General features: G+C 36.9%; 1 protein-coding gene across 4 annotated transcripts in view; it reads right to left on the bottom strand.

The window, feature by feature from the left end:
* The window catches only part of ldah (lipid droplet associated hydrolase), a 260,164-nt gene that overhangs the window by 217,540 nt on the left and 16,596 nt on the right, over window positions 1–26,028 (bottom strand). Inside the window, exon 2 of one of the 4 annotated variants that reach the window (XM_028797387.2) lies at window positions 3,050–3,210. The exons of the other annotated variants lie outside the window; for them this stretch is intronic. Coding sequence (XP_028653220.1) covers window positions 3,050–3,089 — 40 coding nt within the window. The 5' untranslated portion in view covers window positions 3,090–3,210. The remainder of the gene's footprint in view (window positions 1–3,049; window positions 3,211–26,028) is intronic. 4 annotated transcript variants of the gene reach the window in all.

The raw sequence follows: 26,028 nt of genomic DNA, 5'->3' as shown, positions 1-26,028 counted from the left end.
ATAAATATGAATTGTCTCATTTTTCTATAATCATGATGTTTGAAATCTAGCACCATTTATTTTTCTAAATGAAAAGACTCATGTAACTACTCTGTCTGTATTATTGCACCACATTTGCAAAGTTTACACATACATTACTTTATATATGGGCTTTTCTCTGGGTAGTAAGTTTTCCTCCCACATCATAAAGTTAGGAAGAAATTTGGTTTATAGGGTTATAGCTGTAATGTGTACAAAGTACAGTAAAATTCTTAATTGCTTATGCTAACCAATATGTAACAAATTGCTTCTCTGGTACTATGTTTATCGAGTATAACCATCTTACCTTAAAGCTTCCATACCTGAAAAATATCAACATATTTGTCAGATTAGACTATTTTGCAACTTCTAACTGGCACAGTCTGAGAGACTATGGGTGTGAGTGTAAATGTGAACTGCAACGAATGGGCAGCTCATCAATGTCTGGTTTAAGTATTGGATAAAATATCACATAGGTGAGTTTCAAATCTTTCATCAATCATGAATTTGGAGTAAACAGGATCATAAACCAGATAATACTAATCGGTTGAGTTCAACAAAAGTATGGATAGATAAATCTGAGTAATTTTCCATCTTTTAATACAAAAAGGTTACTAAAATCATTAGAAAAATAATCAGCATGTTGTACTTATGGTCAAAATAGTGGACACTTGACCATCACACCTACTGTATAGGAGTTATTCGACATTCTTTCCAAACACATGGGTATTAATATAGAGTTGCTCCCATATTTCCAACTATAATAACCTCAACTATTCTGGGAAGTTATTCCACAAAATTTTGGAGTGTGCCTGAGGCAGTTACTGCCCATTCACGCAAAAGCATTTGTGAGGTCAGGTACTGATGTTGGACAAAAAGACCTGGCTCTCAATTTGCTTTCCAATTCACCCCAAAAGTGTTCAATAGGTTTGTGGTCAGGACTATGTGCAGGTAAACTTGAGTTTCTCCACACCAAACTTGTCAAACATGTTTTTTGGACCTAGCTTTATGCACAGAGGCATCTGCCATGCTGGAACAGAAAATGTCCTTCTCTAAAATGGTGCCACAAAGTTGACTAAAATGTCTTTGTAAACTGTAGCATTAACAGAGCCATTCACTGAATTCAAGTTGCCTAGCCCAAATCCTAAAAAAAAGAAAAAAAAGCCCCAGACCATCATCCCCAGGCAGTCCAGGGTAGAGTTTTCCTGGTATCCAGAAAACCCAGATTCATCCATAAGACTTTCAGATAGCGAAGTGCGAATCATCACTCAAAAGAAAATGTTTTGTACTACTCCATAGTCCAACAGCTTGTGATGGTCCAGGGCAGCTCCATACTCCCCGAATTGCTTCTGAGAGACACTGAACCCAACACCGTGGTTAACATGCCTGAGGATCAGCCACAACAAGTGAGGACACAAGGGTTAGCAAGGGTTGGTGCCAATGTCTAGTACTTTTATTTACAAAAATAAAACCAACAGTGTCCCAAAGTGCAGCATAGATTTCTCTAAATGATAAATAACTCATAAAATGATGTGCAAGGTGTAGGTTAAAATATTCAATAAATAATCAAATAAAAAACAGGGTTAAAATCCAGGTGGATTCCTCCTTAATAAAAACCACAAACCCTGGTGCCTCTTTCTAAAATCTCGTATCTCCTCATCTTATCCCATTAAGACCTTGCTGCATAAGGAGATGCCTGCCAACAGTTGCTGTGATCTTTTAATCCCAGGTTCGTCAATCCCTCGGCATTTGTAGGACTCCACTCCAAACCCCAATCATGTCTCCCTCGGCCAGTCCTTCGGTGTCTATTGGGAGATGCCATAAAACGAGGCCACTCCTACTCTCCTGCTTTACTTAATAGAAGCCCACCTTCTCGAAAGCAGGCATGCCACTCTCTTCCATCGGGGGCATACTTCCACACTTCCACCTGTCTCCACTCCTCCCAGCATGGGCTCCACACCATCCTGCCTCTTTCTTTTGCCTTAAACTCTGTTCCTTCATCCTTTCTCTTTCTTCTTCTTCTTTTCCTGTTCCTCTCCTCTGCCATGCAGGATCCCTTTATAGCCCCGATTGGGAGTACAGATCAGTCTGATACGGGGAAAATTTGATAAGAGTATTAATATATACATTTTTTATGTGAATATTTTGCACATTTCATACAATTTGCCTCTGGAAAATATTTTGAAAGTCATGTCACAAAAGTGTACTCTGATTCACCTTCTGTTAATGCTATGCCTTTGTTCACTTCGCTATGATGTTGTTGCTGCACTCACTACTAAATATTTATGAAATGTTGAAAAACAACCCAAAAAAAGGCAAGAACAATTAAAGCATTGAAAAGGTAATCCAAGTTCTTCATTTTTTTCATACACTTCTAAACTATACTTTACAGCTAGATGAGGCCACGGTGCTGGCCAGCCTGAAAAAATGTGCATAAATATTCCCAAATGTTTATTTCATTACCAGTTTGTTAATTGGACAGTTAGAGAAATGTTTTATCTATCATGGAGAAATCAAGGTTTGATAGTTATGTAAGCTGTTTAAAAGGTATGAGTGTTTTAATAATATTTAAAGAAATGCCTTTTGCATTTTACGATGGGCTGGTATCACATTATGATGTTTCCCATTTAAAATAAATAAAAAAAACTTTAAACATCTGATTTTTTCACTTTCTGACCTGGAAATTCTACAAACTAGGACAACCTCACTCCTCTTGCTGACAGGTGCATTTGAAGGTTGACTTACAGTAAACTTACAATTTCACAAGCACACATACTTATATAGATCTCTTTCACCTGTCACATGGAGAATTAAGAGAAGTATAAGAATTTTAGATAATAAAATCCACAGCTCAGGTTTCTCATAACATTCCAACCATAATCCTCCACTGAGTGCATTGTTCCGAGTCCATCCTGAAATATAAATATGAACTTCCACAAGCCAGAAAGCCAAATGTTAAAGTCCTTTTTTAAAAAAAAAAATAAAGAATCCACCCACCCGTCCAAATGTTTAAATAAAACAGAACTCTTACCGTGGTTTCTAGTGTTTGAGAAATGAACAGTTTTCAACATGCTTTCCTTGTGTATGAAAGTTGAATAATTAAGTTATTGTCACTGTATACCACAACAAGGGAATGTACATGTATATTGTCCCCAGAATTTTCTTTTCACATTCACATACATTCAGCAGAATCTACAAAAAAAAACAATCTGAAATCAGATATAACCTTGTTTGCAGCCAAACTAAAAGTAATTGTCGATGGCCAATTCTATGTCTTTAGTTCTCACGAAGAAGCTGAAAAGTAGCTAAGAAGAATGATTCCAACATCCTTTAAAATATGAACATAAGTTATATCGATCCCTCTCCCACTTGGACAGAGGCAGTGGTGCTGTAAGAATTATGTTTCTAGACTTCTCTAGCGCCTTCAACACCATCCAACCTCTGCTCCTTAGGGACAAGCTGACAGAGATGGGAGTAGAGTCATACCTGGTGGCATGGATCGTGGACTATCTTACAAACAGACCTCAGTATGTGCGTCTCGGGAATTGCAGATCTGACATTGTGGTCAGCAACACAGGAGCGCCGCAGGGGACTGTACTTTCTCTGGTCCTATTCAGCCTATATACATCGGACTTCCAATATAACTCAGAGTCCTGCCACGTGCAAAAGTTTGCTGACGACACTGCTATCGTGGGCTGCATCAGGAGTGGGCAAGAGGAGGAGTATAGAAACCTCATCAAAGACTTTGTTAAATGGTGCGACTTAAACCACCTACAACTGAACACCAGCAAAACCAAGGAACTGGTGGTGGATTTTAGGAGACCCAGGCCCCTCATGGACCCCGTGATCATCAGAGGTGACTGTGTGCAGAGGGTGCAGACCTATAAATACCTAGGAGTGCAGCTGGACGATAAATTAGACTGGACTGCCAATACTGATTCTCTGTGCAAGAAAGGACAGAGCCGCCTGTACTTCCTTAGAAGACTGGCATCCTTCAACATCTGCAGTAAGATGCTGCAGATGTTCTATCAGATGGTTGTGGCGAGTGCCCTCTTCTACGCAGTGGTGTGCTGGGGAGGCAGCATTAAGAAGAAGGATGCCTCACGCCTGGACAAACTGGTGAGGAAGGCAGGCTCTATTGTTGGCATAGAGCTGGACGGTCTGACATCCGTAGCAGAGCAACGGGCACTCAGCAGGCTCCTATCAATTATGGAGAATCCACTACATCCATTAAACAGTGTCATCTCCAGACAGAGGAGCAGTTTCAGTGACAGACTGCTGTCACTGTCCTGCTCCACTGACAGACTGAGAAGATCATTCCTCCCCCAAACTATGCGACTCTTCAATTCCACCAGAGGGGGTAAACGTTGAACATTATTCAAGTTATTGTCTGTTTTTTTATCTGCATTTTTTATTACTCTTTAATTTAATATTTTTGCTGCTGGAATATGTGAATTTCCCCCTGGGATTAATAAAGTATCTATCTATCTATCTATCTATCTATCTATCTATCTATCTATCTATCTATCTATCTATATTGTGTCTTGGTAAAGCAAAGAAGATTCTGCTTGTCACTTGATCTATCTTTAATGTAATATCTGTCATAACTATACATTCTATTTCCTTTTTGGTTATTATATTAAAATGCATTCAATTAAATATATATGTGTATTTGGGTAACCATTAAGTAACTGTAGTAATTGAAACTGCCATTAAACTTAAACATTTTCCTCTTTATTTGCTTCTCCAGGAGGCTGTTAACATCATGCCCTAGGTTTATTGTAGCTGGACTGTACTATCATAAGCTATCTCAATTTTAATCCTCACCACACCACTGATGGCATCTGTTTCGGAAGCATCCTCTCACTTTGCATGTAGATTGGGACATCATGAAGTGTGGTCTAGCTTCACATGAGGAGGCAAAATGGGGGTGTTTTTTTTTTGTAGAAGAAAGGGAGCAAGTTACTTCAAATTCATCCCTTTTACTCTAACAAATAACTGCCTACATAAAAACAAGCTCCTTAGCCAGAATACCTGGCAATTATATGAAATCAAAGTTAAATAACGCACTACTTTTACTTAAGATTACAAAATGTCCTCAAAAGTTTAGAAGAAGAAGTACTGTTTTTCAAACCAAACAGTGAACTTTGTAAGATGGAATATCAGTGGTCTTAATCATAAGCTAAAGAGAAAAAAAAGTATTCTCCTACCTAGCAGACCTAAATGCCAACATACTTATTAAGCAAGTCTCCTGCAAAAATAACTAAGTACCAGTTTTGACTGCAAAGAGATTGGATTGGCCACATTTTCACTGGGAATCTTAATACATACAGTAAAACAATCAAATTTGTAGTATCAGATGTAGTATCTGACCTGAAATGCGCTATGACATGGTAATTTATTTATTATCTAAAGTAATTTTGATAAATATTTATGAACCTAATGTGGATGACAGATTTTATTCACAATGTATTTCCATCAGTTCCCAAGCACTCATAAAATTATAACGGCTGGAAACTTTGTGTTTTAATCCATACCTGGTGTTGTGATGTGAGATTTTACATATAACTTGATGAATATTTTGTATGTCTTTATTTGTAATTTAGGCATAGCAATGTAATTTTTTGTTTACCCCCCTTAGGAATGGGTCTGTTTGAATTTTACGACAGGATTTGGGGGATGTGTTTTAAACCAGTTTTCCGAGTGTTTCTTTGCTAAAGTCATTTCTACCCCCGCAAATAGGCTAAGGTGTACTTTAACATATGGTTTGGGGGCAGGTGTTAAGATGTTCTATTCCCCCGTTGGTCTGAGGTATGGCTGTTTGGAATTGGCTTGTCTCAGAGGCCTTTAAGTACCATGATGTCCTATTGGCTGTAGGGGTTGGACAGAACATCTATAAATGTATGTGTTTAACCTCACAATCTCTCTCTTGCTAACCTGTGATGATGTAGAAGTATCTCTCTCTTACCAACCAACATATGATGAAGATGTATCTCTCTCTTGCTAACCTGTGACGATGAAGACAACACAATGAAGAGCACAGCTCAGCAGCCATTTTAAACAGACATCTGACTGAAAGCTGAGCACCAATGATGCCTTAACTAGAGACATTTAAGTAACTGCAAGTCTGTGTGCCGCCTGAACTACATATCACCATTTAATCAGATTGTATGGTTGCCAATATTCAAATGTACTTTGCATTTTGTTATTATTTATGAATATTATCAGTAATACATGATTTTATGTGTAAATTTAACTTCTGCTTGTCTTTTTACTACATCTAATTGCCTGAGGTTATAGATATAGAAGGGAAGGTGGGGATAAGTTATATACAATAATACCTTATAAACAGTGGTAAGTCTGTGAGATTAGGCATTCTAAGGCTACATATTAATATAATAATACAATAGGGGAAAGTAGAGCAATATATATTACTCTACCAAGACAAAACACCTGGTTAGATCATCAACTACAGTGGTGATAATATCTAATACCGCAAATTCAAACTCAAAAGAATATTCATTCTTCTCACCAGTACATCATAGTTACTCAAGGACTGATTATTTCTTTATCAATAATTTATTGCCCTCTATCAAATCTTGTAAATACAGCACTACTATTATCTCATATCATGCCCCTCTGATCTTGGAGCTTGAATCTTACATACTAATTTCTTAGCTGGCATCTTAACCCCCTGTCCTTAGAAGATGAGAACTTCACCGAATTCACCTCCAAACAAATTGATTATTTTTAGAGACCAATGCATCCTCAGAGGTTTCTACAGGAATAATTTAGGAAACTCTGTAGGCACTTTAAGACAAAAGATTATTTCATATATTTTCCATAAAAATAAACTGGCGACCAAGAAGGCATCAGAGCTATTCAGCAAAATTACCAGAATAGATCAAGAATACACCGGATCTGCAAATGATGCACTTTATAAGAAAAGACAGAATCTACAATCAGAATTTAGCCTCTTGACAACAAAGAAATGTAACAGTTCATGTTTAAATCCCTACATTATTACTATGAACATGGAGAGAAGGCTAATAAGATCTTAGCTCAACAAATCCACAAGCAGGAAGTTTGTAATGCAATAACAGAAATCACCAGCACAGATAGAGATAAAATCATTGACCATAAAAATATAACCCACACATTTATGGAATAGCAGAAGTTCTTATATTCTACTCTGTTTAAAGAGGACACAAACTAAGACTTTTTTGTTGCAATACAAATACCTCACCTAGATACTCTTAGTGCAGAGGAACTGGACAAACCTCTGACACTCTCAGAACTGCCGGATGTTATAAACTCACTCCACAGTGGGAAAGCAGTAAGCATGGATGGCTATCCAGTGGAAATTTATTAAAAAAATAAAACCGAGTTAGCTCCACTAATACTAGCAAAGTTTATAGAAGCTAGAGACAACAAAATGCAACCTCAAACTTCACCAAGCATTAATAACCATCTTTCCACAGTAAAATAAGGATTTATTGCAATGCACATCATACAGACCAGTTTCACTACTGAATAACGATATTAAGATACTCTCCAAAGTTCTAGCAAGGAGGACTGAGAAAGTGTTTCCTTCTGTAATATCACAAGGCCAAACTGGATTTATTAAAGGCAGGCACTTGGCTTCAAACCTTCGGCATCTGTTTAATGTAACATACTCACCCATAAAATCTATAACACCAGAGATTTTGCTATCTTTGGACGCAGAAAAAGCCTGGGACTACCTATTTACCACATAAAACTACTTTATGTCAGTCCAGAGGTCTCTGTCTGTATTAAGAACATGATCTCAAACTACTTTAAACTAGAATGTGGTACTAAACAAGGGCGCCCTGTATTACTATTGCTTTTTGCAATCAACACTGGCCATTCACTTTCGAAATTCATTACAGTTAAAAGGAATTATCACAGAAGAAGTTGAACAGAAAATATCACTATTACCAGACTATATGGTACTGTATATACCAAACCCACAAATATCTTTACCAAAAGTCCTTAATGCACTAGCAGAATTTCAAAAGATCTGAACTCTAAATAAAAGTGTGCTTTTTCAAGTGAACTCTCTAGCACACAATACTAGACTGGACATCTACCATTTATTTTATCAGAACAATGTAAATATCTAGGAGTAAACTGTAAACATCACAACAAATCAGATATTTTTCAACACAATTTTGCCATCAGGTGGTTGGGGTTTCAAACAAGATGTGAATGGATGGTCTACCCTCCATCTCATATTAGCAGGGAGAATCAATGCTGTCAAGATGACCACCCTTCCCCAAGCTTCTTTTTCTATTTTAGAACATCCTTACATGCATTAACAAATCATTATTTATGTAAATAGACTCAATTATAACTTCATTTATTTGGAATTCGTGATATCCAAGCTTTCAAAGGTGACACTACAAAGACCTAAAGCAGAAGGTGGCATGGTACTTCCTTAACTTTCAGTTTTATTCCTGGGAAGAAATTGACACAAATTGACGAATATAAACAAGCCTGGTCTGCAATAGAAATAAAATCTTGCTGTACTTCTTTACAGTATACGGCCTGCTTTGTGCCCAAGTAAATACAAATTGTTGTTAATATACCAATAATCCAATTGTTTAATCAACCAGTGGAGGATGCATTTTAAGGTAGAGAAACTTTTACCTAAAAAAATCACCCTCTCAAACGTACACAGTGTTTAATCTTTGGAAAATGTCAGAATTAAAACACTTCGAGAACTGTACATTGATAATGTTTTTGTATCTTATGAATAATTACTCTTCAAATTTAACGTCCCAGCTGCACCACTTTTCTAATATTTTCAAATCAAAAATTTTGCTAAAAAGAACCTACCCAACATTCCACACCTCAAACCCATTTCTATTTTAGAAGAAATACTGATCGGACTTGAAGATTCAGACAGTATCTCAACAATATACAAAACATCTTAAAATCTCGCCTATTTAAAGATCCGGTGTCAAAAGGTCTTTTCACTTAATATCTCAAAGGAAGAGTGAAAGGCAGCCATGCATATAATACACTCCAGCACCATATCTGCAAAGCATTCAATCATTCAAAATTTCTTTTCTCAAGCACATTTATCTTATTTAAAATTGTCTAAAATGTACCCAGGGCAAGACCCAAGCTGCGGACATTGCAATCTAGCTCTAGCCTCATTAGGCTACATGTTTTGGCAGTTCACCAAATTAATATCATTTTGGAAAAAAACCTTTGAATGCCTATCAGGCAGCCTTGGTGTCACAATCACGCCACACCCATTAACAGCTGTGTTTGGTATACTCACAAATGGGCTTGGATTTGTGGAGAAGGGCAACTTGATTGTAATTGAGTATACCACACTTCTAGCATAAGGACTTATCCTGCTTAACTGGAAGAATCCCGACCCACGTTTTATAAGTCAGTGGGTAACATACAGTATGTTCTATATTTTGGGAAAAGGCACATTATCCTTCCCTGTTTTTTTTTGTTTTTTTTTTTGGTTTTTTTATTAATTTTTGCCCATACTGTTGGCTCTCCTCCTCTATATCTTGGGTGGACACTAAATTCTGCTATGTTAAGTTCAGCTTGATGGTATGGAATTTTTTTTCCTTTTGAATAGGTTTGACTTGATTGAAGTTTTTTGCTAACAGTCAAACTGGATGAGTTCCTAATGCTTAGTCTGGAACCTGCAGACAATGGTGGCACTACTTGTGTGGGAATTAAAGGTTTTGTTTAGAATTTCATTCGCACTTTCTACTCACATCTTACATGTTTCAAACTTTTAATAATGGATTTTGATTTGAGGCCCTCACTGCAAGAAAGGGAACATTCCTTTTCGTCTATTAAGATATTGAATTCTTAATTGCCAATATTAGATTCGAGATCAAAAGTCTTTAGTGCAAATGGCAGAGTTTCAGATTTACCATCCTAGAACTCATTATTATGTACCATGGGCAAGGCCAATTAGATTATTTGCACCAAGATTCAGGAAGAATGACACCTTTGTTTCTCTTTCTACTATATACACTATATCTGGGTCAATTCCAAAATAACCTACAAATAATCAATAATGAAATTTTACATTACTACGACAAACATTTTTTTAATTCCTCCAATACTCTTCCCTCCATTATCAAAATATTTCTTGAAAACATTCTCTACCACAAACAAAAAGAAGGCTTTCTTTTATATGCCTTTATTCCTTTAGCAGGCTCTGGATTCTATGAGTGTTAGGAAGGTGCCAGGGTTGGAAGGGATTTATCCAAAGTTAATTTCTTTGTTTTGGAAACAATTAAGAGATGATCAAAGATGCCACCTCATCTGATCATTTAAACCTAGAATAAACAGTCATAGCTTTACATTTAAAAAACTGAAAGAACACTATTTTTGTCAGAGTTACAGCCCCCTTTCTCCTATGAACACAGACACAAAACTAGGTAACATCCTGGCCTGCAGTTTTCACAAAGTCACGGGTAAATTAATTAATCTCAGTCAGACTGTACGCACTTGAGATTGTTGTCTGGTAGCATATACAGACTCCTACATATAACTGATTCTATGTCCTCCCTTACTAGACCAGCTACTCTCCTTTCCCTTAATGTGGATAAAGCTTTGATCATATGAATTGAACTTTTCTTATATCAAGTGAAGGTGAGAATGGTCTTCAGTGTACGATTTGTAAATTTCATTAAGATTTTATACTCTTCCTCTTCATAGTACCTTCACCATTAAAAGTGGAGCCAAGCAGGGCTGTACTTTTCCCAGAATTTTTCCATTTATCTCTCAAAGGACTTTCAGTCTCCATCAGAAACACCCAGCTCATAATCACAATAAAACTTTCAATTTCCATTTTGCAAGATTTTTTTATATGCAGATGATGTCTTTCTTTACTTGGTATGATATCCAACAAATTTCAGACTTACAGGACTTTTGAAATCTTATGTTGTTCCAAAATGAATTGGGCTAAACCCCCTCTTTTTGCCTCTTAATAGCCTTTGTTTCCAAGTTTACCTCCTCTTATTAATCCTAGTGCCCAATTGTTTCTGATATTCAAGAACTGACATATATACACTTAAGAGTATGTGTAAAACATATCCTTTAACAATTATCACTGCATTCTTTATTAACCACTGATCTCAGCTTTCTTTCTCTCCTTTTAATTTCATCCTACCTTTATCAAAATGACCATTGCACCTCATTTTAAATTTATCTATGTTACTGTCCCTTACCCTCCTCTTGTTAATAGTGAACTGTAGTCTGGTATTGGATTTACATACTGTATTTCTGTGGAATGTTGACTGGCCTAACCTTAATAACTTTAATTCATTACAGACTGAGTGCCGGGCTCTTTTATGCGAGACTATTCTCATACAAACAGAGAGCCGAAACTAGGTAAGGCAAAGCCAACTAATAGACAACAATTAAATGGGATGTTGTATAAAATATGAGCACAGTGACAAAACTAAGAAGGAAAAAGGAAAAAAGTTCGAATTCCACAGAGAGTAAGGCCAACCTGGGAACTCAGTCTAGCTCCCATGCCACAGAAATGCTATATAAACTTGTCACTCTAGACCAGGGGTCTCGAACACGTCGCTCGCAAGTAGCTCGCAACCCCATTCCAAGTAGCTCACCAAAGGGTTAATGAATCCTACATAAATTTGAAAACTTGATTAGTCAAATTAGGGGTTGGCGATCTTTTCAAAAAATCATAACACAATCTTTTTTAACATAAAATCATGATCCACAATCTGAATTGCAATCTATCTTTTTAATGTGGCATACAGTTAAGAGAATATCCGGATTCAAAATCATCAAGACCTAAGCAACATTTTATTTTAAATATCAATTTAAATTTAATTGTGCTCTCGTTCGCTAGCTAAGCGGAGTTAAGGAACAAGCCCTGAAGCTGGTGAGTGAGTGAGGAAGGCCCCTCCCCTCAGCCCGCTGCGTGTTTCTCAGATTCGTGCAAATAAATCGGTACCGCAAGCTAACTATGATACATAGCAAAATCAACCGGAATGTTCAAGCAAATTGTAGAAAAAAACCCGATCTGAAACCGTTAAGTAGTTTTTTCGTGAAAAGAGGACAGACATACAGACAGACATTGGATTTTATATATTATACATTAGTAAACCTTCAAAATAATGTGCAGTTAAAGTCTCAACAGCATTCTCAGCATTTCTGGAGCTTAGCATAGCCAGATGACTTATAAGAATCTTCACCAAGCAGCTCTGAAAATGTCTGCTTTGTTTGAGTCTACATACCTCTCTGTGAGTCTGCCTTTTCTGACATGAATGTCATGAAATCAAACTTCAGAACATAGCAAAATCAACCGGAATGTTCAAGCAAATTGTAGAAAAAAACCCGATCTAAATCCGTTAAGTAGTTCTCTTGTGAAAAGAGGACAGACATACAGTGGATTTTATATATTATACATTAGTAAACCTTCAAAATAATGTGCAGTTAAAGTCTCAACAGCATTCTCAGCATTTCTGGAGCTTAGCAGAGCCAGATAACTTATAAGAATCTTCACCAAGCAGCTCTGAAAATGTCTGCATTGTTTGAGTCTAGATACCTCTGTGAGTCTGCCTTTTCTGAAATGAATGTCATGAAATCAAAGTTCAGAACAAGACTGACAGATGAACATTTAAATGACTCCATAAGAGTGAACCTAAGTGGCTCCACTCCACCATACACCTACTCTTGTTGACTCCATGCAGTGCCAGTCATCTAACTAAAAAACACATCACACATGCAACAGGACATTTGAATACTCTTGTGAAGTGAAGCAGTGACATGTAACAAAATGACAAATGAATAAGAAATATCTGTGTATTTGTAATTGCATTGTTTTGTTTTGACAGCATTCATGTTTTAATTCAATAGTGTGAGATACACTAGAAAATGCATACAGACATACAAAATGCACTTGCAGGTGAATTAAATATTTTAATGCAAAATGTGAGTTGTGGACACCAACATTTTGTACATGTTCAGGCAAAACAAGCTTATTCAGTTTGTTTGGGTTGAAATAAGCTATGAGAATAAACGTTAGAAATCATGAGTAGCTTTTGGCCATTTTCATTTTGTAAAAGTAGCTCTCAGGGGAAAAAAGGTTGGAGACCCCTGATCTACACAATATCAAATAAATAATAATAGAGGTCACTGGGCCTAAATTTGCAAACAATTGGTATCACTTTCTTTAGTTTTCATTAGAATACTGTACAAATTTTTTAAAAAGGCAGGTATAATTTGCATATGAAAAATACACTCAAAGCAGTCAACACCACTCCTATAAGGCAAGTAAATCTTCTCATTTAGTTTCATGTGTTGCATAGTGCTATTTGAGTACAAACAGTAACAAGCTTGGTAAAACCACAGATTGTGCTGCTGATCCTCATTAAAAATGCTTGCCGACATTGCCAAAGGAACAGTTTTGCTGGACAGTTCATTATGTATATCTAAAAGATTGGTCTTTGTGTTTGAGATTTATAAATAGTGAGCTTCATAGCAAAGCCAAAATATGTATTCAGTTCTGAGTATTTAAGAAATTCAGTTCACTATTGTACAATGTTCCCTTGATGGTATCCACTAAAAGTGTATGTAAAGTGGTGCCACATGTGTATTGCCAGATCACAGAGATGATAAATGTGGTTTAGCTCCAGGCTTCAAACAAAACCATTTATTGGAATCTGATTGACATTTGCTTTTTCACAAAGACAAAAAAGGGGAGGATACTCTCACAGTACAAGTAAATAACCAACCAATATGAACAACAAAAGCATTAACTGTTTCAACACAAACCCCGTTTAAATCTTTCTAAAATTAAGTTTGAAAGGTCACAAAATGTAGTTTTAACCTAATCAACTTTGCATTCTGGAGAACTTCTTACTCATACATAGCGTTTCCAAATTTTTTTTTCCTTTCACAGCAACAACAGTTCTATGTCCATTACCACTTTATGTATTGATTCAAAAAAAAAAAAAGAAACAAAAGTATACATTAAAGAGCACATCTTAGAAAAGCCACTAATCTACTCACCAACCACTAATTCACTATTCAGTCTTAGTCTTAGAGGTTTTCATTGCAAGATCTCATTTAATTCCTTGTATTAATTAATACAAAAATGTGGCTTAGAAGATAGGTAGAAAGATTAGTTATTTTCAGTTATAGGTGGCATTAGAAATCTACCTTTAAGTATTTTAAATCAGCTGAAGCAATTGTAATACATTAAAATCACTGGACATACTGGAATCTAACACTAAAGTAATTATTAGATGGACAATTACCTTGTAAATGAAATAATGTAACAAAGCTCAGAAAACACTTTCACAGGTGATAGAATAATATTCCAATGCTAAAATAAATGTAATGAAATAAGATCCTCAGACATACAATTAGAGTAGTTAAGCACACAAGTACCCTAAGTTCTTGTCTATAAGCCGGACTCATGTATAAGCCGGAGACCAAAAATCATACGAATTTTTAAAATAAAATCGTATCATAGATAAGCCGGACTCATGGATAAGCCGAACGTACTATAACCTATAACTAATAGAAGGGAGGGAGGTCAGTGGTCTCACTCGCGCCCATTTAATTTCTTTAAGGGGGGAGAGAGTGTGAGATATTGCCGTCTCTCTCACTCCCCGCATGGCGCGGTTGGAGCGGCCGGAGCGCGTTCTTTCTGCTCTGGGCGTCGCCAAGTCAACACGAGCGCGTAGCGGTCATTTAAATTGTGATTTTATATGTAAGCATATTTAAATATATATCGCGGATTTCTGCGGACAATGGGTCTTTTAATTTCTGGTACATGCTTCCTCAGTTGGTTTGCCCAGTTGATTTCATACAAGGGACGCTATTGGCAGATGGCTGAGAAGCTACCCGGCTTACTGTTCTCTCTCTCTTGCGCTGACTATCTGTGATCCTGACGTATGGGGATTGAGCAGGGGGGCTGTTTGCACACCTAGACGATACGGACGCTCGTCTAAAAATGCTGAAAGATTATCTTCACGTTGCTATCTTTTGTAAAGCTGATTCCTGAAAAGACATGCTGCACAGTGCTTCGCATACTTAAAAGCTCGAAGGGCACGTATTGATTTTTGACTGAAAAACAAACTCTCCCTCTCTCTCTCTTTGTCTGCTCCTGACGGAGGGGGTGTGAGCTGCCGCCTTCAACAGCTTTGTGCCGCGGTGCTTCGCATACTTAAAAGCCAAACAGACATATTGATTTGTTTGCTTCACTGCTTTGAAGAGGAAGATATGTTTGCATTCTTTTAATTGTGAGACGGAACTGTCATCTCTGTCTTGTCATGGAGCACAGTTTAAACTTTTGAAAAAGAGACAAATGTTTGTTTGCAGTGTCTGAATAACGTTCCTGTCTCTCTACAACCTCCTGTGTTTCTGCGCAAATCTGTGACCCAAGCATGACAATATAAAAATAACCATATAAACATATGGTTTCTACTTCGCGGATATTCTTATTTCGCGGGTGGCTCTGGAACGCAACCCCCGCGATGGATGTATAAGCCGGACTTATGTATAAGCCGATATTCTATTTTTTCATTTTCACAACTTTTTTCCTTAGATAAGCCGCGGCTTATTGACAAGAACTTAGGGTAATTAAAAAATGAAAAAGAGACCTGTGAATGAAATAAGAGAGCTAGGAAAAGACTTGCTGATTTATAATACAGATGACAGAATGATAAAGGTTAAACTTGAAGGTACTACTCTGATGAGTAAAATGTATGTTTATAAAATGGGCAGAAATAGTTGGAAGGACTTAACCTTCACGAAGTAAACTACATGCTAAACCTGTTAGGAAACACCACAAACCAATTTGTAGGGAATCAATAAAGTAAGCATTAATAGAACTAATGCACATTCAGTTAACATCAATGAAAATAATGATGTTATTATCCTTTTAGATGGCTGTGCAAAGTTTTTAGCCAAGTTACAAACGTACTAGATAAATAGATAGATAGAATTCTTTATTATCATTATGCATACACATAACAAAATTTTTGTTGGTAGGACTCGGCTTCAAGGCAGAATACTTAAAAACACAATACACTATAAATAATAAAAAATAAACATAATAAGAACAAAAGACAGCAGCAATAAAACATCATCAAGTCCAGACTTTTCCTGAGGTAGTACGCCTGCAGAGACCAGTGATCTGTGTGCGTGGGTCTGCAGGGGAGGAATACGAGTGTGTGTGTGTTTGATTACAAGGGAAAGTGCGTGTGTATGTCTACAGGGGGGCAGGTTAGAGGTAGATGTAGATATATGTGTGTGTATCAGCAGGGGCAGATGGACTTCACAGCTCTGGAGAAGGAGCTGTCTTTCAGTCTGCTGGTACGTGTTTTTTATGTTTCTGTACCGCTTTCCCGAAGGAAGTGGTACAAACAGTTAATTTCCCGGATGGGTGAGATCCGCAGCTATACATTTGGCCCTCTTCTGCACCCTTCCAGCATATACAGAGTCCAGGTCTAGGAGAGGACTTCCCACGATCCCCTGTGCTGTTCTCACCACCCCGTGTCAAGTCTTTCCTGTCCTGTGCTGTGCAGCTGCCGTACCACACTGTCATACTGTGACAGAGAATGCTTTCTATAGCGGATCTGTAGAAGTTTGTGAGCAGCCGAGAGGTGCCATAGGGCAGTAATCATTAAGGCAGGTGACCGCTGATTTTTTAGGCACTGGCACAATAGTGGAGGATTTGAGGCAGACAGGGACCATTGCAAGTTGTACAGTAAGGTTGAAAATGTCCAGAAAGACTCCTGCCAATTGATCAGCACATACAGTTAGGTCCATAAACATTTGAACACAGACAACTTTTTTCTAATTTTGGTTCTGTACATTACCACAATGAATTTTAAATGAAACAACTCAGATGCAGTTGAAGTGCAGACTTTCAGCTTTAATTCAGTGGGGTGAACAAAACAATTGCATAAAAATGTGAGGCAACTGAAGCATTTTTTTAACACAATCCCTTCATTTCAGGGGCTCAAATGTAATTGGACAAATTAAGTAACGAAATAAAATGTTCATTTCTAATACTTGGTTGAAAACCCTTTGCTGGCAATGATAGCCTGAAGTCTTGAACTCATGGACATCACCAGATGCTGGGTTTCCTCCTTTTTAATGCTCTGCCAGGCCTTTATTGCAATGGCTTTCAGTTGCTGTTTGTTTCTGGGCCTTTCTGTCCGAAGTTTAGTCTTCAACAAGTGAAATGCATGCTCAATTGGGTTAAGATCAGGTGACTGACTTGGCCATTCAAGAATTTTCCACTTCTTTGCTTTAATAAACTCCTGGGTTGCTTTGGCTGTATGTTTTGGGTCATTGTTCATCTGTATCATCAATTTGACTGCATTTAGCTGGATTTGAGCAGACAGTATGTCTCTGAACATCTCAGAATTCATTCGGCTGCTTCTGTCCTGTGTCACATCATCAATAAACATTAGTGTCCCAGTGCCACTGGCAGCCATGCACACCCAAGACATCACACTGCCTCCACCGTGTTTTACAGATGATGTGGTATACTTTGGATAATGAGCTGTTCCACGCCTTCTCCATACTTTTTTCTTGCCATCATTCTGGTAGAGGTTGATCTTGGTTTCATCTGTCCAAAGAATGTTTTTCCAGAACTGTGCTGGCTTTTTTAGATGTTCTTCAGCAAAGTCCAATCTAGCCTTTCTATTCTTGAGGCTTATGAGTGGCTTGCACCTTGCAGTGCACCCTCTGTATTTACTTTCATGCAGTCTTCTCTTTATGGTAGACTTGGATATCGATACACCTACCCCCTGGAGAGTGTTGTTCACTTGACTGGCTGTTGTGAAGGGGTTTCTCTTCACCATGGAAATGATTCTGCCATCATCCACCACTGTTGTCTTCCGTGGACGTCCAGGTCTTTTTGCGTTGCTGAGTTCACCAGTGCTTGCTTTCTTTCTCAGAATGTACCAAACTGTAGATTTTGCCACTCATAATATTGTAGCAATTTCTCGGATGGGTTTTTTCTCTTTTCGCAGCTTAAGGGTGGCTTCTTTCACCTGCATGGAGAGCTCCTTTGACCGCATGTTGTCTGTTCACAGCAAAATCTTCCACATGCAAGCACCACACCTCAAATCAACTCCAGGCCTTTTATCTGCTTAACTGATAATGACATAACGACGGACTTGCCCACACCTGCCCATGAAATAGCCTTTGAGTCAATTGTCCAATTACTTTTGAGCCCCTGAAATGAAGGGATTGTGTTAAAAAAAATGTTTTAGTTGCCTCACATTTTTATGCAATCATTTTTTCACCCCACTGAATTAAAGCTGAAAGTCTGCACTTCAACTGCATCTGAGTTGTTTCATTTAAAATTCATTGTGGTAATGTACAGAACCAAAATTAGAAAAAAGTTGTCTCTGTCCAAATATTTATGGACCTAACTGTAGTTTCAGTGTCTTACCCGACACCTTATCTGGTCCTGCAGCTCTGTTGGTGTTGATCCACCAAAGGGTGGACCTCACTTGGTGTAGTTGCAGGACTTAAGGGCCTTGAGCATGGCAAAGGCGCTATATAAATAAAATGTATTATTATTATTATTAGAGGCTGATGCTGCTCCTCCAGCAAAGGGAGATGTACAGTCCCCCTGCTACTAGATGCATCAAAGCATGCAAAGAAACTGTTCAAGGTGTCTGGGAGACTACGGTCATAGCTGACCTGCTGATCGCTGTGCTTATAATCCGTTATGGTCTATAAGCCTCTCCACATGTTCCGTGGGTCGTTGTTATCAAAATACTCCTCGATACGCTGTTTTTATCTGTATTTTGCCACGTTTATTCCTTTTTTTATTTCTTTTTCGGGCTTTGTTATATGCCAGCCTGTCGCCTGACCTATATGCATCGTACCCAGGCTTTAAGCAGGGACCTCACCGTACAGTACAGCCACGGATTCTGATTTGGAAACACCCTAAAGGTCTTCATGGGCAGGACAGCATCAGTACAGAACTGCACATAGGATAGGACAGAATGATGTGTATCCCTCTAAATCTGAGCCCTCTTTGAACACTCCCCAGCCAGTATGCTCAAAACAGTCCTGTAATGCTGAAGATGCCTCCTCAGTCCATAACTGTACTGTTCTGGTAGTCGATTTCATCTTGCAGATCATGGGAGTATAGGCTGGGATCAGCTCCACTGCGATGTGATCCGACATGCCCAGATGTGGCACTTCTACAGCTATGCAGCACACTTAAGAAATTAAAGATTAAAGATCTTGCGTAGTTATCCAATAAGGTTGTGTAAATAATTATAACTATGCGACTCTTCAATTCCACCTGGGGGGGTAAACATTAACATTATTCAAAGTTATTATCTGTTTTTACCTGCATTTTTATTACTCTTTAATTTAAAATTGTTTTTGTATCAGTATGCTGCTGCTGGAGTATGTGAATTTCCCCTTGGGATTAATAAAGTATCTATCTATCTATCTATCTATCTATCTATCTATCTATCTATCTATCTATCTATCTATCTATCTATCTATCTATCTATCTATCTATCTATCTATCTATCTATCTAAATAGAATGCAAGAGTTCAACAAAAATGTTAATTCACTGTCTAAAGCATGTGAAAAGAAAAAAGTGTAAAGGTGTACTTTATATTTAAAAACAGTGAGCAAGTCATGCCTTAAACAAACAGAACACTGATTATTTCAATAGAAATATATAATGTAGATAGGTGGTTTTTATTTTTATGCATTTGTGAAAGTTATCATTTGTCTTCCTTTAGACATAATATATACTTGAGTTACATGTTTATGTGTTACAATTTTTCTCAAAATAATTTACAAATTTTGCTTATATTAGTGAATCAGCTCAGAAACAATAACCATATTTAACCAATACAGACAAAACATACAGTGTAAAAAAAAAAATAAAAAAAAAAAAATGTGAATTTCCCATTGGGATTAATAAAGTATCTATCTATCTATCTATCTATCTATCTATCTATCTATCTATCTATCTATCTATCTATCTATCTATCTATCTATCTATCTATCTATCTAATGTTTTGTTGAATATTGCAAAAGATATTACATATTTTTCATCACTCATCACTTGAGTTTAAATTTATCTAATTTAATAACTCAGTGAGGACCATGGGATTGCTACTTATGTTCTGATAAGTAAAACTAAACTGAATGGGGGTATACATTTTTTTTCCTGTCACTATACTTACAACAAAATTGAAACCTAATTATTATCAGGAAATATATCTAAGAAAAATCACCATTTAAAACTAAATAGGTGAAGTCAGCTGGAATATGCAAAGAAGAAAAGCAATGTACAGTAGATGCAATATTTCATTTAAAAAGGTATGATGGAAAACAATAACAAAACAATGAAACATTCCTAGCACTATAGCGTGAACTATTGCAGTGTTAGTTTTCTCTGTTGTTTAAGGTTTTCTCAGTGTTATTCAATGTTTTTACATTTAGTTTACTATTACGCTGTGCATTCTATGGTGTAATTAACTTTATTTGTGCTTAAAAATTAAAAAAAATATATATTTACATACAGTTCGTACGGTCTGGAACGGATTAATTGTATTTACATACAATCCTATGGGGGAAATTACTTCGGTTCACGACCAAATCAGTTTACGACCAGAGTTTTGGAACGAATTATGGTCGTGAACCGAGGTTCCACTGTACTGTGTTCCTTTAATTTGGTTAGTGACATCTTTCACAAGTTCTACAACTTTGTGATGGCCAGTGCAATTTTCTGTGCTGTTGTGTGGTGTGCTGGTAACATCACTTCAAGAAGAGCCCACCGAATGGACCTCCTGAAGGTAGTAGCAAAGGAAAGAATTAAAGCAAGATTGACTGCCATTATGAACAATACTACACAGCCTCTCTCTGACACACTAAAGTGAAGTCTGCCAAGAAATGTTATTGGGGTTTCCTTTATATCAACAGTAGTGCCTGCATAATGCCTTATTGTGATTGTGACTGCCAAATCATACGTTTTTCTTCCTTTTTAATTGTTTTCCTTTTTAGCCATTCTAGTGTGTGCTTATACTATAGTGTGTGTGTATGTATATTTATTTATTTATTTAAAGAGTTTCAAATAAAAGCCAAGTTTCCCTTTTGGGGAAAATAAAGTTAAATCTATCAGAAGAAGACACATTTTGAATAAGTCAATGGTAGTCAAAGTGTTTCAGACTGAGGACCAGTTTGTTAAAGTCAAAAATACAGTAGACACTCTACAGCAGGTATGTTAGACTAGGGACCTGGAAAGACACATTTGCTGGTTTTTTTTTATTCCATCCACATTCTTCAACAGTAACCAATTACTGCTATTAATGGAATTTCCCCTTTTCGTCTTAACGTTACCTGACTTGTTTATTAACATGCAGAATCCTTTTTCTTTCTCAACCAAAACAATAATGAGATGTATAGTAAACCAACAGATGGCCAGACTAAATTATTCCCTATCTGTCCATCAAATAATCTATACTAATAAAAGGCAAAGCCCTCACTGACTCACTGACTGACTGACTGACTGACTGACTGACTCATCACTAATTCTCCAACTTCCCGTGTAGGTAGAAGGCTGAAATTTGGCAGGCTCATTCCTTACAGCTTACTTACAAAAGTTAGGCAGGTTTCATTTCGAAATTCTACGCGTAATGGTCATAACTGGAACCTGTTTGGCTGACTCACTCATCACTAATTCTCCAACTTCCCGTGTAGGTAGAAGGCTGAAATTTGGCAGGCTCATTCCTTACAGCTTACTTACAAAAGTTAGGCAGGTTTCATTTTGAAATTCTACGCGTAATGGTCATAACTGGAACCTGTTTTTTGTCCATATACTCTAATGGAGGAAGCGGAGTCACGTATTGCGTCATCACGTATTACGCCTCCTACGTAATCACGTGAACTGAAAACGAGGAAGAGATTTACAGCACAAGTCAAATGCGGGAACGAAGGTAAATGACGTTAATTGTTGAGTGTCTTTTAATACTGTGTAAGCATACGTATTAACACATGTGCAATTAAACGTGTGCATTTACGGGGTGATTTCTCAGGCTTAAAAGCTCGCCTTTTATTAAAAAGGTAAATGCAAACTCTTTTCATTCTGAAGGGCACAAACCACGTTAGATTTCAGCCGTTAAACGCGCAAAAATGTCAGTACACCAGATAAATAAGCGCAACATATTATCAGTTGTATTGTATGCTTACAATACATATAGAAATGTGTTAATCGTTAACTAATATTATGAGATGGTGTTTTTCGACTCGCGCCTTGATTTAAACGATTGCATGTCTTGGTGGGTTTGCGTAGCTTATTGTCAATATCTTTACACCTCTTTTTAAGACTTAATTTAAAAAGGTTTTCTTTTCTTCTTAATTAAAATTTAAAAGCAATACTTCACCGCTGCAAAGCCCCTCTAGCGCTGACGTCCAAGGTTCGATTACCCTAAGTGAGTGCAGTGAGTATGTACGCCTGATGAGCCAAGAATAAGGGGGAAAGACGTGTCGCATACTCTTTGCATTATTTGACAGTAAACTATTTTCATCCATTCTATGATCTGCTTCTCACGACTGAAGGCACAGTGGCTGATGTTACCTGACTTGCTGGCCAACCATAAGCGTTACCTGGTGGGTAACCACCCACTCACTTCACTCCCTTACGGGAATCGAACCTCGGACGTCAGCGCTAGAGGCGAAGCCCCTAAAATTGCGCCACGGCGTGTGGTTCGTTTATTTGACAGCATGTAGATCGGGGTAATTACATTCACGGCATTCGTAGTCTGATTCACAATCTGATTGTATGGGTGGTTACCTACCAGGTAACGCTTATGGTTAGCCAGCAAGTCAGCTTGAAGTGATCACTCAAGTGAAGGCAGCTTCACAATAAAACAGATCCTTAACAAACTGTTATTGGTATATTTTCCCTCAATTTTAAAAGGTTTTCTTTTCTTCTTAATAGAAATTTAAAAGCAGTACTTCGCCGGTGCGAAGCGCGGGGATTTGAGCGACTGACGCATACAGACATATTCATGAGTGCAGGTACTTCAGAAAGAAAGCACCGTGTAAACCTAAACTTTAAATTAAGTTCATAGACCTACAAAAGGTTGCCATTGATTTGAGGCAAGATTGCTTTTCTCATGTACAACTATACGTTGCATTCTTAACAGTAAGCTTGCACAGCTTGGTCATATTACAACCTGAGTGCTGAACTGACAACGTCGTATACAAACAGAACTATAACAATTGTAATAAACAAACAAAAAAAAAAAGCGAAGAACCCTTGGATTTAATAAAAAGGCTCCTTCCTTGGCGAAGCAAGGAAAAAGGAAGACCTTATATGGCGTTCGTTTATAAAACAGCGGAAAAGCTGTGTTAAGGCTGCTTCACAAAAAAACAGATCCTTAACAAATTGCTATTGGGATATTTTCCCTCAATTTAAAAAGCTTTTCTTCTTAATAAAAATTTAAAAGCAGTACTTCGCGGGGATTTAGATATAGATATATAGAGATAGAGATATATATATATATATATATATATTATATATATATTATATATATATATATATATATATATATATTTATGTATATATAGATATATATATATATATATATATATATATATATATATATATATATATATATATATATATAGATATATATATATATATATATAGATGTATATAGAGATATAGATATATATAGATATACACATATAGATATAGATATATATATATATATATATATATATATATATATATATATATATATATATATGTATGTATGTCTATATATATATATATATGTAAGCTTATAAGTACTGCCTTACTTCTCTTTAAGAAAGGAAGATGTAATTATACTTGATTTAAACGATTCCATGTCTTGGTGGGTTTGCGTAGCTTATTGTCAATATCTTTACACCTGTTTTTAAGACTTATTGACTGAAACGGGCTTTCACAAAAAAAGTTAGGGCTTTGCTGCAGGATACACCCTCCACAATTTAAGCAAGTAAAAATAAAAGTGTATATTTCTGTTTTATTTAAACCTTTTAAGTTTGTATGCATAGCCCCATTTGGCTGTTTTAGTTTTTTTTTTCCTTTCTTCAGTAATATTAAATCTCCTTAAAGAAAAAGAACATATGCATTTTACTTTTTTTGTATCTCTTTAGTAATATTTTAGTGTAAAAGGATAACCAGTATTTAAACCTTTTATGTTACTTTATAAAGTTATTTTACACAATGTTGAAAAATTAATAAGAAAGCTACATATTTTGGCAGCTGCTGCTTTAATTTTCAATGAAATGAAAAAAGCTCTCCAAGAGAAAACCTCAATGAAGAAGAAACAGTTTACACTATCTAAAAAGGAGAAATCCTCATTTATAAAGGTTTGCTGCAGATGACTTGACTGAAAATAAATTAATACTTCCTATGTGTATAATACATATTTATCTATTTTACTTATGCCTTTATTCCAGCAACTTGCAACATCTGAGGTACAATTTGTTACATTACTTTTGTTTTTTGCAGCACAGGCAGGTGAAGTGACTTCCTCAGGGTCACACAGTGGTGTCAGTACCAGGATTTGAACTGACAAGCTCCGGGTTTGCTGAAATATTACTGAAGAAAGAAAAAAAACAAAAACGGGCAAATAGGGCTATGCATACAAATGTCCATCCATCCATTATCCAACCCGCTATATCCTAAATACAGGAGCCAATAAGTAGATATGTATATATACAGTATATATATGTGAATGTATGTATGTATGTATATATGTATGTCTATATTTATATGTATATATATATATATGTAGATATGTAAATTTGTATATGTATATATATATGTATATGTGGATGTGTATATGTATATACAGTAATCCCTCCTCCATCGTGGGGGATGCGTTCCAGAGCCACCCGCGAAATAAGAAAATCCGCGAAGTAGAAACCATATGTTTATATGGTTATTTTTATATTGTCATGCTTGGGTCACAGATTTGCGCAGAAACACAGGAGGTTGTAGAGAGACAGGAACGTTATTCAAACACTGCAAACAAACATTTGTCTCTTTTTCAAAAGTTTAAACTGTGCTCCATGACAAGACAGAGATGACAGTTCCGTCTCACAATTAAAAGAATGCAAACATATCTTCCTCTTCAAAGGAGTGCGCGTCAGGAGCACAGCCTGTCAGAAAGAGATAGGAAAGCAAACAAATCAATAGGGCTGTTTGGCTTTTAAGTATGCGAAGCACCGCGGCACAAAGCTGTTGAAGGCGGCAGCTCACACCCCCTCCGTCAGGAGCAGAGAAAGAGAGAGAGAGAGAGACAGAGTTTGTTTTTCAATCAAAAATCAATACGTGCCCTTTGAGCTTTTAAGTATGCGAAGCACCGTGCAGCATGTCGCTTCAGGAAGCAGCTGCACAGAAGGTAGCAACGTGAAGATAATCTTTCAGCATTTTTAGACGAGCGTCTGTATAGTCTAGGTGTGCGAACAGCCCCCCTGCTCAATCCCCCTACGTCAGGATCAGAGAAAGTCAGCGCGAGAGAGAGAAAAGTAAGTTGGGTAGCTTCTCAGCCATCTGCCAATAGCGTCCCTTGTATGAAATCAACTGGGCAAACCAACTGAGGAAGCATGTACCAGAAATTAAAAGACCCATTGTCCGCAGAAATCCGTGAACCAGCAAAAAATCCGCGATATATATTTAAATATGCTTACATATAAAATCCGCGATGGAGTGAAGCCGCGAAAGGCGAAGCGCGATATAGGGAGGGATTACTGTATATGTATATGTAGATATGTGTATATGTAGATATGTATATATATGTATATATGTTTATGTATATATATATGTTTACATAACCTCTTTAACACACTACTTCTCTGCTGCGAAGCGCAGGTATTTTGCTAGTACAAAATATTTGAATATAGCAAAAAATAAACGTCTAAGAAATATTGATCTGATTTGGTCCACAAAATATTTTGATAGTGGAGAAAAG

This window comes from Erpetoichthys calabaricus, chromosome 3 (assembly GCF_900747795.2).
Source record: "Erpetoichthys calabaricus chromosome 3, fErpCal1.3, whole genome shotgun sequence".
In the NCBI taxonomy this organism is placed as follows: Eukaryota; Metazoa; Chordata; class Cladistia; order Polypteriformes; family Polypteridae; genus Erpetoichthys; species Erpetoichthys calabaricus.
Note: the sequence above shows the minus strand (reverse complement) of the source record. Positions and strands in the feature narration are given on the sequence as shown.